Source organism: Fonticula alba (assembly GCF_000388065.1).
Source record: "Fonticula alba strain ATCC 38817 unplaced genomic scaffold supercont2.7, whole genome shotgun sequence".
Classification (NCBI taxonomy): domain Eukaryota; order Rotosphaerida; family Fonticulaceae; genus Fonticula; species Fonticula alba.
The window spans coordinates 940,880-955,807 of NW_009242977.1; the positions used below are offsets into that span (position 1 = coordinate 940,880).

At 66.7% G+C, this 14,928-nt stretch overlaps 3 protein-coding genes across 3 annotated transcripts; 2 read left to right on the top strand and 1 right to left on the bottom strand.

The window, feature by feature from the left end:
* Positions 1-52: 52 nt before the first annotated feature.
* H696_04410 (hypothetical protein) lies at positions 53-4,174 on the top strand (the record flags this gene model as incomplete). The annotated part of the gene is made up of 2 exons (XM_009498286.1): positions 53-2,834; positions 2,997-4,174. 2 exons carry the CDS (start codon positions 53-55, stop codon positions 4,172-4,174), a joined length of 3,960 nt encoding a protein of 1,319 aa, XP_009496561.1.
* A 786-nt stretch (positions 4,175-4,960) lies between these two features.
* H696_04411 (hypothetical protein) lies at positions 4,961-10,131 on the bottom strand. Its single transcript, XM_009498287.1, has 8 exons — positions 9,661-10,131; positions 9,449-9,482; positions 9,224-9,340; positions 8,048-9,123; positions 7,546-7,853; positions 6,878-7,367; positions 5,823-6,557; positions 4,961-5,579 (listed from the first exon to the last, which is right to left on the bottom strand). Exons 1-8 carry the CDS (start codon positions 9,943-9,945, stop codon positions 5,067-5,069), a joined length of 3,558 nt encoding a protein of 1,185 aa, XP_009496562.1. The 5' UTR covers positions 9,946-10,131; the 3' UTR covers positions 4,961-5,066.
* Positions 10,132-11,206: 1,075 nt separating this feature from the next.
* On the top strand, positions 11,207-14,719 carry H696_04412 (hypothetical protein; the record flags this gene model as incomplete). Its single annotated transcript, XM_009498288.1, has 5 exons — positions 11,207-11,816; positions 11,985-12,065; positions 12,256-13,243; positions 13,405-14,341; positions 14,535-14,719. 5 exons carry the CDS (start codon positions 11,207-11,209, stop codon positions 14,685-14,687), a joined length of 2,769 nt encoding a protein of 922 aa, XP_009496563.1. The 3' UTR covers positions 14,688-14,719.
* Between the last annotated feature and the right edge of the window lie 209 nt (positions 14,720-14,928).

Sequence of the window (14,928 nt, forward strand, 5' to 3'; positions counted from 1 at the left end):
CCCTCCCCCTCTTCTAGCCACCACCCCTGAGGCCGAACTCCCCGGTACCCCCATGAACCAAGCCGGCACCGCGACCGTTGTCCCTCTCTCCTCCATGCAGCAGCCCAACCCGTCCGTCGGCGGCGGGGCAGGCACCAGCACCGCCCCCGGGGTCTTCCAAGCCGGCCAGGGATTGCTCCTCTCGCCGATGCAGATCCTCGGCTTCCCTTCATCCTCCTCCGGCGACCAGTCATCCATGGGCTTGCTGTCGACCGGCACCAGCGGTCAGCTACTGTCCTCGCAGGACATGTCCTCGGCCAATATCGGCTCTTCGCAGCAGCAGCAGCAGCAGCAGCAACAGCAACAGCAGCAGCTCCAGCAGCTCCAGCAACTCCAGCAACTCCAGCAGGTCCTGCAGCTTCAGCAATCCGGCCAGCAGCAGTCACCATCGCAGCAGCAGCAGCAGCAGCAGCAGCAGTCGCTCCTGCTCCTGCAGCAGCTCCAGCAGCAGCAGCTCCAGCAGCAGCAGCTCCAGCAGCAGCAGCTCCAACAGCAGCAGCTCCAGCAGCAACAGGCCCAACAGCTCCAGCAGCAGCAGCAGGCCCAGCAGCAGCAGGCCCAGCTTCGCCAGCAGTTCCAACAGCAGCAGCAGCTCGTTCAGCAGAACCTCCTCCTCCAACAACAGCAGCAACAGCAGCAGCAGCAGCAGCAGCAGCAGCAGCTCCAGCAGCCTGGCGGCTCTCTCTCAAGTGCCCAAATCCTTTCCCTGCTGACTAATTCCGGGTCGTCCGGGACTGGCGACATCTCCTCCCTGCAAATCAGTCGCCTCCAGGCTCAGCTCCAGCAGCTCCAGCAGCAGCAGGCCACTCAGCAGGCCCAGGCCCAAAGCAAGCAGAGCCAGCAGCAGCTTCTCCAGCAGCAGCTTCTCCAGCAGCAGCAGCAGCTCCAGCAGCAGCAGCAACAACAAATTCAGCAGCAGCAGCAGCAGCAACAGCAGCAGGCCCAGCAGCAGCAGCAGCAGCAGCAGAAGAACCAGCTGTTCATCGAGACGCTCCTGCATAAGCAGCCGTCCGGCACCGGAGTCCAGGCCTCCTCCTCATCCTCCTTGCCGATCGACCTCCATGGCGGTGTTTCTCCAGCACGCGGGCCTTCCTCCTCCTCTTCCTCCTCGTTGGCCGCTTCACTGGGACTCATCCAGCAGAATCTGATTTCCAACAACGCCGGAGGCAATGGGGCCCTTCTGTCGCAGCAAATCCAGCAGATCATTGCCTCGCTTGAGGACGGCGGCACCGGTGCCGGTGATGCTGGCGCCGCGACTGGCGCATCCAACGCCGCGCTCATTTCATCCGTGCTGAATTCCACTGCCACCGCTGGCATTTCCACCGGCCCGACTCCCGGCGGCACGGCAACCGCCTCTACCACAGGTGGCAGCAGTGCCGGCGGAGCGTCCGAAGGCCCGGCATCGGCCATTTCCTCCCCCTCCTCGACGGCCGCCGGTCCAGCTGGCAGCCCCTTCCCAGCTGGCGGCATGAAGTCCGATCAGGGAGGTGCCCCAGGGGGGGGCTCGAGCCTTCCCCTGGGCGGCGGTGCCAGCCCCGGCCCCGGCAGCGCCCTTCTGTCGGACATGCTCTCTCGGCCGGCGGATGCTGCTTCCAAGTCGACGACCGCTAGCGCCGCGGCCGCGGCCACCACCACCACACTGCCGTCCCCGGCCACGCTGCCGTCCCCCGCCCCGGGGTCCTCCTCCACCACCACCACCACCACCACTCCTGGTCCCTCGGCCACCGGGCAGCAGGACACCTTCCTGTCAGCCGGGGGATCTGCCGCGTCGGCCAACGATGTGGCGGCCTTCCTGGCGTCCATGGCCTCCTCCAATCGGATCAAGTCCTCGGTGTCGGCGGCCCCCACGACGGATCCCCTGCCGGCGGATGGCGCCGTGGTCATGGTTTCCTCCTCGCAGCAGCAGGCCCAGCAGCAGCAACAGCAGCAGCAGCAGCAGCAACAACACATCAGCAGCCAGCCCTCCTCCTCCTCCTCCTCCTCCTCCTCCTCCGCCGCCGCCGCCCCCGCCTCTTCCCAGGTCCAGCAGGCCGGTGCGTCGCCTCAGCCGCAGGGCACCGCCTCTCGCCCGGCGTCGGGCATTAGCCCGGACCTGCTGGCTTCACTTCTCCAGCAGCAGGTGGCGCAGCAGCAAGCCCAGCAACAGGCGCAGCAGCAGGCGCAGCAGCCCCTGGTCGCCGGGATGGCGTCCACCTCATCCTCCTCATCGATGCTGCCGCCGCAACTTCTCCAGGCCATGGGCCGGTCAGCTCTCCTGCCGACCTTCAACGCCCCGGATATCGGCACCACCTCCTCCATGGTCAACCGCGCGGGAGCCAGTTCCGATCTGTTGCCCGCCCCGGCCAGCCCCCTGCTCCTGGGCGTCTCCTCGTCAGATGTCGGGCTCGGTGGCGGTGGCCTTGCCCCGCCGCCGGTCCAGCTGCCCACTTCGGCCTCCCCCTCGACTCTGTCCTTGCGCTCGATCCCCCTGCTGTCGTCGAGCATCGGTACTGGTGGCACCGGCGCCGGGGGCCATCACCTGGACCTGGCCCAGCAGCTGCAGCAATCCGGCGCTGGGCTTCTGTCGGAGAGCCCCTCCCTTGGCCCCGGCGGCCTTCTCCCTGGGGCATCCAGCCTGGGTCTCCTGCCCGGGTCTGTGATGGCCGGCTCCGGCCCTGGTGGCATGCTATCCTCCTCGACCTCGCTTGCGGGGCAGCTCGACCCGGCGACCCTCCTCTCGCTGCATCGGCAGATCAGTGCCACCGGCGGTGTTTCCTCTTCCCTTGTCTCCAACCCCTCTTCACACATGGCCGGTGGTGCGCTGCTCTTTCCCCGTCTCCCTGGTTTTTCTTTCTCCTCCTTCTTTCCTTTTCTCCCCTGCTGACAATCTGCCTCCCCGCCCCCGGCCCCCCGCCCCCTCTGGTCGCCTCTTTCTCCGCATCCCCCTTTCGCCTCCATCATCATCCACACGCACACAGTCCTCTCCTCCGCCGGCTCCAGCAACTGCTCTTCCAGTGCATCGTCCCCCTCGCCTGTTCCCTTCCTGTCGATGGTCGGAGACAATGTCCCGGGGCTCCACATGAAGGCCGACTCCGTGGCTGATTCTTCCTCATCGCCGCAGATGGTTGCCAGTGCGCTGAAGCTCATCGGCCTGGATCCGGCTGCCGCGGCGACTGCCGGCCCGAATGGGCTTCTCTCCGGCACGACCACCCCCATGCCCGGGTCTCCGACGGCCGGCGGGCCCCTGGTGCTTTCGTCCCCCGGCGGCGCCAGTGCGCCTGGTGTCGGTGGTGGCAGCGTCTCCGGCAGCACCGGCGACGGGGTGCCCTCCAATGCCGGCGGTGCCGCCACCGGCAGCAGCGGCAAGTCCAAGTTCGGCGACAATTCCGCCTTCCCTGGGGCCCTGCTGGCGGACCCGAAATCGCCAGCAGCCCAGGCCATCGCCGCTGGGGCCACGCTGGTCCCCCTGCCGCTGACGCACGCCCATGCCTTGGCCACCCCGGGCACCCGCAAGCTCACTTACCTGTGCACGCATCCGGACTGCCGGCATCGGGCCCCGTTCAAGCGCTTCCAGCACCTGAAGCGCCACCGGCTGACGCACTCCGGCGAGCGGCCCTTCGCCTGCGAGGAGCGCGGCTGCACCAAGACCTTCGCGCGCCTGGACAACTTGACACAGCACCAGCGGACACACGGTCGGCATGCGGCGGCGGCGGCCGCCGCCGCGGCCGAGGCCGCCGCCGCCGCCGCTGCTGCCACCAACTGCCCGCTGTCATCCGAGCTGCAAAGCCATCACATCCATGCGGCGGCCCTGGCTGTTGGGCATCACCACATGCATGGCGGCGGCAGCATGCACCCCCACCACCACCATCACCACTCGGACCAGCTGTCGTCTTCGTACTCGCCCTCGGGCTCGCCCTCGCCCGGGCTCAATGGCGGCAGCGGCGCCGGCGCCGGCGGCAATGGCAACGGCGGTGCTCTGGGAAGTGGGTCGTCGGCCAACAAGCGCCCCCGGCCGGCCGGCGGCTTGGCTGACAGTCCCTCCTCCGGTGGCAATGATGCCAATAGCATGGCCAAGAAGATCAAGCGTGCGGCCCTGGCGGCTGCCGCGATGGCCGCGGGTTACTCTCCCTCTGAGGCGCGTCACTTTGAGGGATGAGAAAGGTGTCTGGTTGACGGAAGAGGAGGGTGGGGTGTGCGGCCCACCTCCTCCCCACTCCCTCTCCTCCCCCACCACCACCGCCCACGATGAGACGCTTGCACGCGCGCGCCACAGGCGCAACGCGCTGTTTGTATTGTGCCATCACGTCTAGATGTTTCCTTGTTGTTTCCCCCCTCTCTTGCCCCCCTCCCCCCCCCCCACTTCCCGCTCTCTTTCTTGTGTTTTCCCTTCATTCCATAATATACCCTTTCTCTTGCCCTTTCCCCTTCTCTGTTGTGCTTTTTTTCCTTTCACCACTTTGCCCGTGGATGTAGGCGCAGAAGTGTGTGTGTGTGTGTGTGTGTGTGTGTGTGTAGGCTGATGCGTGAGACTGCATGCGCAGGCGCCCCTCTCACACGCACATATGAGGCACACGAAATGCTCACATGCAAGTTCGTGAATAGAGGGAGTTGGGCCGGGCCAAGCATGCGCGAGACAGAGTGGCTCCTACCAAGTGCAGCTGAGCACGAGGTGCAGCCGTCGCCCCTTCTTCCCGCCTTTGCACACACCCAGCTCCCCGGCATGCGCGCCGGCGCGCCCGGTCCCACACGGGCATGCCCCGGCGTCGGCGACTGGACGCGCCCTGCCGCGGATGTCCACCTGGCAGATGGTCAGCCACACTTCTTACACAGCGCCCAGGCACATGGGACATCGTCCCCTCCCAGCAGACACACACACACACACACACACAGCGCAGTTACAAGCGACAGGATCAGCCAGAAATGGCAACAGCAGTAAACAATACCCAACGATGTATTCCTCTTTCGCGGGTGTCTTTCAACAGTACACTAGCAGGGAGAACTGCTCTCCATGGAAATCTAAAAATATTAATACCATCACCGCACACACTTCAGGCAAGGTGCTTCATGATAGACTGGGCCAGGCCACGCAGGCGCGGCTCACCGGCCCGGGCAAAGGCATTCAGCACCTTCAGCAGGACGGTGCGAGCGCGCATCTCCTCCCGGACGTCGGTGGCCCGGGCGCCGGTGGCCCCCTGCAGGCCGAGATCCGCCAACACCGACGCCGGGGCTTGGCGCACCGAGATGTCCGCCTCCAGCATGGAGTCCAAAGTGTACAGAACACGCTGGTAGATGCTCATGTGCTCCGGGGTCATGGTCTTGGGCCCGAACTCCAGCAGAGTGTCGGTGGAGTTGTCCAGGAAGGAGGACTCCTTGCTGGCCAGCAGCCGAGCCACGGCCGGCGCGCTGGACAGGATGGCCAGCAGCCCGCCAGCGGCCGAGCGCGTGTCCAGCGCCAGACGCTCCGCATTGGCGACCCCCTCCTCGCGATCGGCCATGGACATGGCCAGGAAGATGCGGAGCTTGTCCACGGAGTTGATGTGCTCCACCAGGGCCGAGAAGACCTGACCCCGGCGAAGCAGGCCCATGTCCAACGGGCAGTAGGCGCATCAGGCGTCATGTTAGAATGCGATGCTGAAGGCGTGCGGGGAAAAGACACAGAGGCAAAAAGCAGACCGCCGGGGTTCCTGTCTTCACCATTCGGCGCACAGGCACACATGCGCACAGGCACACATGCGCACAGGCACACTCACAGACACATACTCACACACACACACACACACACACACCCACACACGTATACGCACCGGTGGGTAGTAGCTCAGGTTGCAGAGGAGAGCGCAGGCAGCGAAGCGCACACGAGCATTGTCATGGAAGAGCAGCGCCTGGGCATCCTTCAACACGTTCTCCTGGAAGAGGCGCTGCTGGATCCGATCGTCCCCCTTGGACGCAAGGTTGCCCAGGGTCAGGAGCGACTCGAAGATGGCCAGCGAGTCGTTGCCACCGCCGAAGTTGCCATCACGGTCCTTCGGGTCGGCGAAGGCCTGAATGGTCTCGGCAGCCTTGCTCAGCAGCGAGTTGACCACCTTGGAGTCGTCCTCCGGCTGGTCATTGCGCAGCAGCCACACCAGCGGCCGGACCAGCATCAGCGACCGCTCCCCGGGGAAGGCCACCGACGGGTCGAGGGTGGTGCCGATCTTGGCCAGCGCATGCGACGCGATGAAGGAAATGGCGTACGTGATGACGCGCTGACTGCCCGGCACTTCCAGGCGCAGCATTTGGCTGAAGCTCACCAGCAGCCGGACCGCCCCGCATTGGACCAGATACCCGCGGTGCGCGGGGTCCGTGGCCACCGCGTGCAGAACCCGAACCGTCAGGCTCAGCAGCGGGAAAAGCATGCCCGAGGACATGGAGCTGCTCTTGCCGGGGTTGAAGGTCGACGCCAGGTGCACCGCCAGGTTGGTCATCGTGGCCACCAGGCCGGACTCGACCACCTGCGAGACGCGCTTCTTCACATGCTCGCTGCCATCCAGTGGGTGAACCTGGGGGGGCGGGGAGAGGAGGGAGGGGGGGGGGGAGATTGCCGTTGTCGCCGACAGGGGAAAAAACGAAGCAGGGACGGGTGAGTGAGGCAGCGGGCAGAGGAGATCGAGGGGGAGAGAGAGAGAGAGATAAAGAGAGGGAGGGAGGAGGGTGTGCCCCTTTTTGAGGCATTCCATTTGCGCGGGTGGGGAGAATGGCCAAAGGGAAGGGAGCCCGGCCGAGGTCGCGCTTGCCCCTCGGTGTTGGTGGCGGTGCAGGCATGTGCCCGAGCCCCGGGGGGAGGCCCGGGCAAAGGAAGGACACATCAAGACAGGCGTACCTTGGCAGGGCCCTCGCCGGAGATCTCGCGCAGCTTCATGAACTGCTCCATCTCCTCCGAGCGCCGCGGGGCATAGGTGGAAATGTTGAAGATGATGACGGCCACCGCGTATTCCAGGGCATTGGACGCGCCGAAGGGCGAGTCCACCAGCGGCGCGGCAAAGCCGCCGGACTGGTCGCCAGCCGGCGTGGCCTGCTTCTCCTTAAGCCGGGACAGCTCGCCCTCCAGCAAATCGCGGAAGAGCCGAAGCATGCGCTCACTGCCGGCCAGGCGCTCCTTCACCGGAGGCATGGACGACAGGAAGACCAGCGCCTCGATGGCGCCGGCCTGGGCCGTCCGGTCGACCGTGGCCGCCGCGTCGCCCGACGACGATGCCTCCAGCGCATCGACCACCAAGGTGTCGAGGTCCACGCCGCCGAGGAACTCGCGCCGGTCCTTCGGCACCACGGACACCACCTTGGCCAGGATGATCACGGCACGAAGGACAAAGCTGGCGCGCAGGGGACGAGACAGGGGTCAGAGGAGGGAGAGAGGCAGAGGGAGGGGGGGGGGAGAGAGAGAGAGAGAGAGCGCGCGCGCGCGCGCGAGGCAGGGAGAAGGATGAGTCGGAGGGAAGGGGAAAGGGGCCCGGCGAGATGGGGGCCCACAAGCAGGGCGCCCGCACGCACTCGATGTCCGACGAGCGGGACAGGCCACGCAGCAATCCGGCCGCTGGACCACCGGCAATGGCCTGGCGAACGGACTTCAGCGACGAGGAGCTCGCCAGCACATCGAGGATGCACAGCTGCAGGGGCTTCGGCATGTTGCCCACGTCGAAGGAGTACACCATGTTGTCCAGAAGGCCCTGGGAGAAAAGCACCCCGGAAGAGAGCTCCGGGCTGCCGGCGGCCACGCAGGCCAGCGCCCGCAGAGCCGCATGCTTGGTGGCCAGGTCCTCCACCGAGTCGATCGGATCGCGCAGCAGGTCCGCAAGGACCTGCGCCGTTGGGCAGGAGGGGATCGGGGCAACGGAGCGGCATCAAGACGAGGCATGGACATGGTGAGTGCCAAGCATGAATGGGGGAGGGCAGGTGACCGGACGGAGAGGCAGCGGGGAAGCGCAAGAACAGGGGGCCGAGGAGGGGGGGGGGGGGGGGGGGGGGCAAACACAGCCGGGCTCGAAATGCGCACCGCCTTGACATCGTCAGTCATGACCTCCACCGAGGCCAGCTGGCGGAAGAAGTAGGAAACCGAGGACCGAAGCATCGGCAGGGCGGTGACGGCCCCGGCCGGGGCAGCCTCGCCCGGCCGCGTGCCCAGGCTGGCAAAGCGCAGGAGCAGCGAGAAAACCGGAGTCGCCAGGATGTACTGCACCAGGTTGGCGGCGTACGTCTGGCAAAGAGGATCGTCCGTGATGGACGGGGTCACGGCCCGGGCCAGCAGGGTCACCCCCGAAGCCAGGGCCGGCTCACGGGCCGCCAGGCAGGCCCACCGGTGAGCGGCCAAGTCCACCGGGAAGTCCACGAACACCGGCAGGGCCATGGACCGGGGGCCGGGCTTCCGGCCGCCGGCCGCCTGGCCACCCTCCGAGGTGATGATCCCATCGATCTCGGCCCCATCGCCCACAAGCAGGCCCAGCCCCTCGACATCGGCCAGGGTCAGCTCGCGCAGGGCGGACACCAGGGCCGGGTAGTCCAAGATGAAGAGCATCTCCAGCAGGGAAATCAAGTGGATGGGGAAGTCCCGATACAGGGGATCATGCCCGCGCTGCTCGACCAGGCGCTTGCTCAGGTCCCGGTCGGCCAGGATGTCATCGGACAGGTGGGCCACGCTGTGCGCCAGGACGGCCGACAGGGCCCCCTGTGCGGCCAGGGCGGCCACCGTGTACGTGGTCTCCGGCAGGGAGCCATCCTTGGGCCCCGTGAAGGACTGGTGCAGGGAAAGCACCGGCAGAAGGCGAGCCGAGGCGAATTTGCGCGCCGGCTCGCTCAGATCCAGCGAGTCGGGGAAGGCCAGCGCCGGGACCAGGGCCTCGGCCACCAGGCGCCCGGCCACCGGCGACGACTCGGCCACCAGGGCCAACGTCCGGAAGAGGACCGCCGAGCGGTTGGGCGGGGTCCGCGGCGAGGCGGCCGCCACCACCAGCAGGTTCAGCAGCCGGGGGAGGAAGTCCGGCACAGGGCTCTCAGGGGCCGAGAGCCCGGGCCCAGCCGGCTTCGGCACCTGTGACACCATCCAGGGAGCAAGCTTGAAGACGGCCGCCGCATCTGGCACAGGGGTCAGGGCAGGTTGTGAGGCCGGGCAAACGTCAGTGGTCAATCGGCAGCCGGGTGTTGGTCGTAAGGAGGAGGCCGGCAGGCAACGCACCCTTGAAGGCGGCCGACTGGTCGGTGGAGTACATGACCGAGCTCATCAGCTTGAAGGCCTGGCAGGAGGGGGCCTGGATGCACTTTTTGCGCCGGCAACCGTCGCAACAGGAGCCATCTGCGCGCACGCATCACAGGGAGACGGCATGTGAGTGGACCAGCCGGGCGGGAGGGGCGGGAAGGGCGGGAGGGGCGGCATGGCGACATGGAGCAGGATCAAACGCACCGAGATCCAGGCTGGAAATATCCTCAACAATGCCCTTTGTTGGGCAAGAGGGCGAGGGGGCAATGAGGAGGGAGCAGCAGCAACCGCGGAGGGCCGCGTTCCAGGGAGAGTCAGTACATCGGGCACCGATGGCGGAAAGCACCAAAACCGACAGCAGCGCAGGGGGGGGGGAGACGGCAAGGATCCCGCCCCCCGCCCGGTCAGACTCGCACCATCGAGCGCAGCGTCTCGGTCAGCATGCGGAAGAGTTCCGGACGCAGGGTCGTGTCGCCCGGGCGCAGGAAGATGCTGGACAGGGCCCCGCGCAGCAGCGTGGACGCGGCCTCCCACTCCTGGGCATCGATCTTGCCCTGGGCCTGGGTCTTAAGCCAGACCGGGCACCAGGCTCGCAGGGCCGGGCCCTGGGCAATAACACACGGCTGCGACAGGCAGTACTGACACGCCTGGTCTGCGTGGCCCGCAGGCTGGGCAAGGTTCGGAGAAGCGGCAGAGGACATGCTACTGGTGCTGCTAAACTGCTGCAGCGGTGGTGATGGTGGTAGTGGTTTGTGAAGGGGGAGAGTGGGGAGGGGGGGACAGTGGTGTGGATTCTCCGGAGCAAATGGACCAGCACGAGCGCGACGCAGGGGACGACGACGCGACAGGCAACTAGGAGAGGAAGGAGGGGGGGGGGAGGGGCGGAGAAAGGAGAGGGGGAGGGAAAGTGCACAAGGCCTGTCAGCTCTCGGGCGGCCGAGAGGGGCCCCACCACGGCGTGAGATGACCTCGTAACCTCCTCGGCCTCGGCGGGTCGTCCCCCACCCATCTTGGTGCCCTGACCACCGATGCTCCCCCCCCCCCCCTGTTCCCGGCTCATTGGCCGGGGGCGGGAAAGCACTCTCGGGCGGCCGCCGGCGGCCTTTGTCGCGAAGGTTCAGCGTTGGCCAAGCGGGGCCGCTGACGGATACCCGCCCGGGGCGCCCGAGGGAGGAACACAGCCAGGGGGGATCCACCGGCAGGAGGGAACTAAAAATGGAGAGTAAAGATATGTGGCATGGAAAGGTGGAGACACATTCCGTACGGCTCACGTGTGGGGAGATTCCCTGGCCGGGCGAAACCCATGAGTGTCCCGTGGTCATTGAGAGCGCGCGCGTGAGCCCGCCATCGCGCGCCGTTCCCCCCCCGCCGTCCGGCCCCGGGGGCGCCGTCGGTCGCGGCCGCATGGTGTCCGCGCACGGGCACACACACGCGTCGCCCCGCGCCCCGGCCCCGCAAGCGCGCCGCAGTGTTCGTAGAGGCGTCGAGTGGGGCGGTGGCGCATGCGACGCACGTCCCAGGACGGACCATCCTCCCCTGGTTCGCCGGGCTTCGGCGCGCGGGTCGCGCCCTCGCAATAAAAAAGACATCTTGCAGATGACGCGTGTCCCCCCCCCCCCCCCGCCTTGCTTCCCGAGGAGCGGTCTGAACGGGATCTCGAGGCGTGTCCATGGCGCCTGCCCTAGAATTGGCCCCCCCTCGGCCTCCTGGCACCAGGACCTCAGTCATATCGTGCGCTTCTTGGCACCCCCCCCCTTCCACCGCCCTCCTCATATCGCCTGTTCCTCCTGCCCCTTCCCCTCCCCCTCGTTAGCTCCTTTCTTTCCTTCCTTCTTTCCCTCTCTCTCTCTCTCTTCCCGCCCCCCTCTCCTCTCCCTTCCCTCCGCATCCCGGCCCCCTCTTGCCCTGCTGCCACACGACAGCGAGCCCGAGCGCAAGAGCGCGAAGGAGAAACCAACGCCCATGTCCGAGCGTGAGGAGCTAAAGCGCCCGCTGGCTGACAGTAGTCTCGAGCGCAAGAAGCGCAAGAAGCTCAAGCTGGCCCGTCTGGCCCGGCAGCTGCAGGATGAGATCGGTGACGTTGTTGCCCCGGCCTCGGCCGATGGTCAGTCCAAGATCGGCCCGGCCTCCATCAAGCCGGGGCTCACGCTGGATGTGTCGAAGCTGACGACGAAGGAGCTGCGGAAGTTGCAAAAGCTTGCGGCGCGTGCGGATGCCCGTGTCGCCGCCCGCCAGGCAGCCGCCGGGACTCTGCCAGGCGCGAGCGATGCGACCGATCTCATGCCTGCGGCTCCCCCGGGCGCCGTGGGGAATGTCCCTGCCCCGGCCCCGGCCCCGGCCCCTGCCCCTGCCTTGGCCCCCGTGGATGCGGCCGGCCCGACAGTCGCCACGCAGGCTGCCGGTCTCGCCTCTGCCCCTCCCGCGGTCGCCGTGCCGGCCACCGTGCCGGCCATCGTGGCCCCTGCTCGCGATGCTCCCGCCAAAGACCCACAGCCCCTGACCGAGAAGCAGCTCATGCGCCAGAAGCGCGACAACCTCCGGCGCGAGTCGGCCCTTCTGCCAATCAGCTCCGGTATGTTGCTTGATTCTCTGCCTTCTCCCGCCTGCCCGTTTCTTTCTCTCTCTCTCTCTCTCCCTCCCTCTCTCCCTCTCTTTCCCCTTCCACTGGTTCAGCTACTGACTCCATCTCCGCTTGCCTTCCCTTTCGGGCCTCTCCACGTCCACTGGCTGGATGGGCCAGCCGAGAGCATTATTATCGACCAGATCCGTAAGCACCAGGTGGTTGTTCTCGTTGGTGAGACGGGTTCCGGCAAGACCACACGTGCGCTCCCTGCTCCGGCTCCTTTCCCCCCTCTGCTCGGGCCCCTTTCATTGCCTAACTCAGATGTCATCGATGGCTTTCGCTCGATCCGCCCTTTCGCCTTCCCTCGGGCCGGCACACACACACACACACACACACACACACACACACACACACACACACACACACGCACGCACGCATGCCCACACAGAGGTTCCCCAGTATCTCCTTCGCGCGGAATTCGGCAAGACCGGGGTCATCGCCGTGACGCAGCCTCGCCGAGTGGCCGCCATCACCCTGGCGCAGCGTGTTTCGGAGGAGGTGGGGACCCGGCTCGGGCACCGGGTGGGCTACTCCATCCGCTTCGATGAGTGCTCATCCCCCGGGACGCGGATCAAGTTCATGACCGATGGTATGCTCCTGCGAGAGTTCCTCTCGGACGCGGATCTGACCAAGTACTCGGTCATCGTGCTGGATGAGGCTCACGAGCGCACCGTGCGCACGGACCTGCTCTTTGGGCTGCTGCATCAGATCCTGGCCCGGCGGGCGGACTTGCGCGTGGTGGTCATGTCGGCTACCATTGACGCGGAGCGCTTCAGCGCCTTCTTCGGCGGGCCATCCCGATGCCCGATCCTCTTTGTCGAGGGCCGCCAGCATCAGGTGGTGCAGTACTTCCTCGAGCAGCCGACCGGGGACTACATCGATGCCGCGCTGGTGGCCGTGATGCAGCTCCATGTGGACGAAGCCCCGGGCGACATCCTGGTATTCATGCCGGGCCAGGAGGAAATCGAGTCGCTGGAGAAGATGCTCATCGAGCAGAGCCGTCTCCTGCCGGCGAACTTCCCCCTGCAGCTGTTGCCCCTGCCGCTGTATGCGGCCCTGCCCCCGTCGCAGCAGGTGCTGGTGTTCCAGCCGGCGCCGGCCGGAGTGCGCAAGGTCATCATCTCCACCAACGTCGCCGAAACTTCGGTCACCATCAACGGCATCCGGTATGTTGTGGACACTGGCTTTGTCAAGCAGCGCATCTTCGACCCGGCCACCGGGGTTGAGCGCCTCGAGTCGCTGCCGGTGTCGAAGGCGGCCGCGCGCCAGCGAACCGGTCGTGCCGGTCGTGAGGCCCCGGGCAAGGCATACCGTCTCTTCACCGAGGAGTCGTACCACAAGAACTTGGCCGAGAACACGGTTCCGGAGATTCTGCGGTGCGTCATGTGGCTGTCTCTCTCTCTCTCTCTCTCTGTCTCTTTCCCTCTCTCTGGCCGGCTTGGCCCGCTCTTTTCCTCCCACTGCCCCTCTCCCTGAAATCCGTGGATCTTGCTAATACTGTTGGGGTTCCTTCTTCCCCGCGCCCCTCCTCGCGCAGGACCAACCTGGCGTCGGTGGTCCTGCAAATGAAGGCCATCGGCATCGATGCCATTCATACCTTCCCTCTGATTGACCGGCCGCCGCTCGGGGCGTTGAAGAATGCCTTCGAACATCTGTATGCCCTCGGGTGCCTGAGCGACTCGGCGCACTTGACCCCCCTCGGGCGGAAGATGGCCAGCTTCCCGCTGGACCCGATGCTCGCCAAGGCGCTGATTACCTGCGGGGCGGCCGAGCCGCCGGCCGGTGGGAGTGGCGCTTCGGCCGATGCCTGGACCCGGGCCCTGGCCAGCGTGGCGCCCGAGCTCCGGTCCCATGTGTCCGGCATCGTGGCCATGCTGTCGGTGGAGAATGTCTTCCACACCCCGCTCGAGGCGCGGGAGAAGGCCAACCGGGCGCGGCGCCGTTTGGCCGCCGCCTCCGGCGACCATGTTACCCTGCTGAATGTGCTGCGGTCCTTCGGGGCGGCTGGGGCCCGCAATGCCCGGAAGTGGGCTGACGACAATTTCGTCAATGCCCGGAGCATCGCCCAGGCCAATGACATCGAGCTGCAGCTGGCGCGCGTGTGCGAGCATGCCGGGCTCGGGGTCATTCATCCGACCACCGCGGCCGCCGGGTATCGGGAGTTCAACCGGGCCGCGGCCGGGAGCTCGGCCGGCCGATCGGCCGGCTTCGGCGCTCTGGCTGGCGTGTCGGATGTCCCGTCGGCCGCCCGCTCCGTGGCCATGCTCAATGGGTCGGCCGTCGGGGACAATCCCTCGCCCGAGGCGGCGGACCTGCTGCGTGCTCTGCTCTCTGGCCTCTTCCAGAATACGGCCCTGCTGGAGAAGGATGGCGTCTACCGGACCACCATCAGCCGGCAGCGGGTGTTCATTCACCCCTCGAGCGTGCTCTTCGGCAAGAGCCCGCCCCCGCGGTGCCTGATGTTCAGCGAACTGGTACGCATGCCCTCACCTGGTTGCACCGGGCGAGAGGGAGGGAGAGAGAGAGAGGGACCCCGTCGTCCCATCTCCGGGTCTTTTTTTTTGTCCTCCGCTCCTCCGCCTCTTCCCTCTGTCGCGCCTACTGACCAGTGCCGTTTCCCCCCCCCCCCCCCCCCCCCCCCCCCCCCCGCCACCACTTGTCCCAAAGGTTGAGACCAAGAAGACCTACGTCAAGACCGTCAGCGAAATCGACCCCGCATGGCTGGCCGAGGTGGCCCCCAAGTACTTCGGTCGGCTGTCGCCCTCCACGGCCTCCTCTCAGGGTGATGATGGCGATGCCAGCACGACCCCCCGCAAATAGACGATCTGCTGCCCCGTACACGCGCCCCCCCCCCCCCCCTCCGCGAGTGAGAAAGCACCACCCTCGCCCCCATGCGGCGGAGCAGGCATGCATGCGCATCGCAGCAGCAGTCAGGCGAATGGGCAAAAACATCGGCGCGTGTGTCCTCCCACCGCACGCCCTCCTCTCCGCAATTTCGTTCGCTGGGCCCCCCCTGTCTCTCTCTCTCTCTCTCTCTCTCTCTCTCTCTCTCTCTCTCTCT

Excerpts from the sequence above, each read along its gene's own strand:
- H696_04411 (XM_009498287.1), bottom strand. The coding sequence starts at position 9,945 with ATGTCCTCTGCCGCTTCTCCGAACCTTGCCCAGCCTGCGGGCCACGCA. Across the intron at positions 7,854-8,047 it reads TGACTGACGATGTCAAGGCG|GTCCTTGCGGACCTGCTGCG; the intron begins GTGCGCATTTCG and ends CCAACGGCGCAG. Across the intron at positions 5,580-5,822 it reads ACCTGAGCTACTACCCACCG|GTCTTCTCGGCCCTGGTGGA; the intron begins GTGCGTATACGT and ends CGCCGGGGTCAG.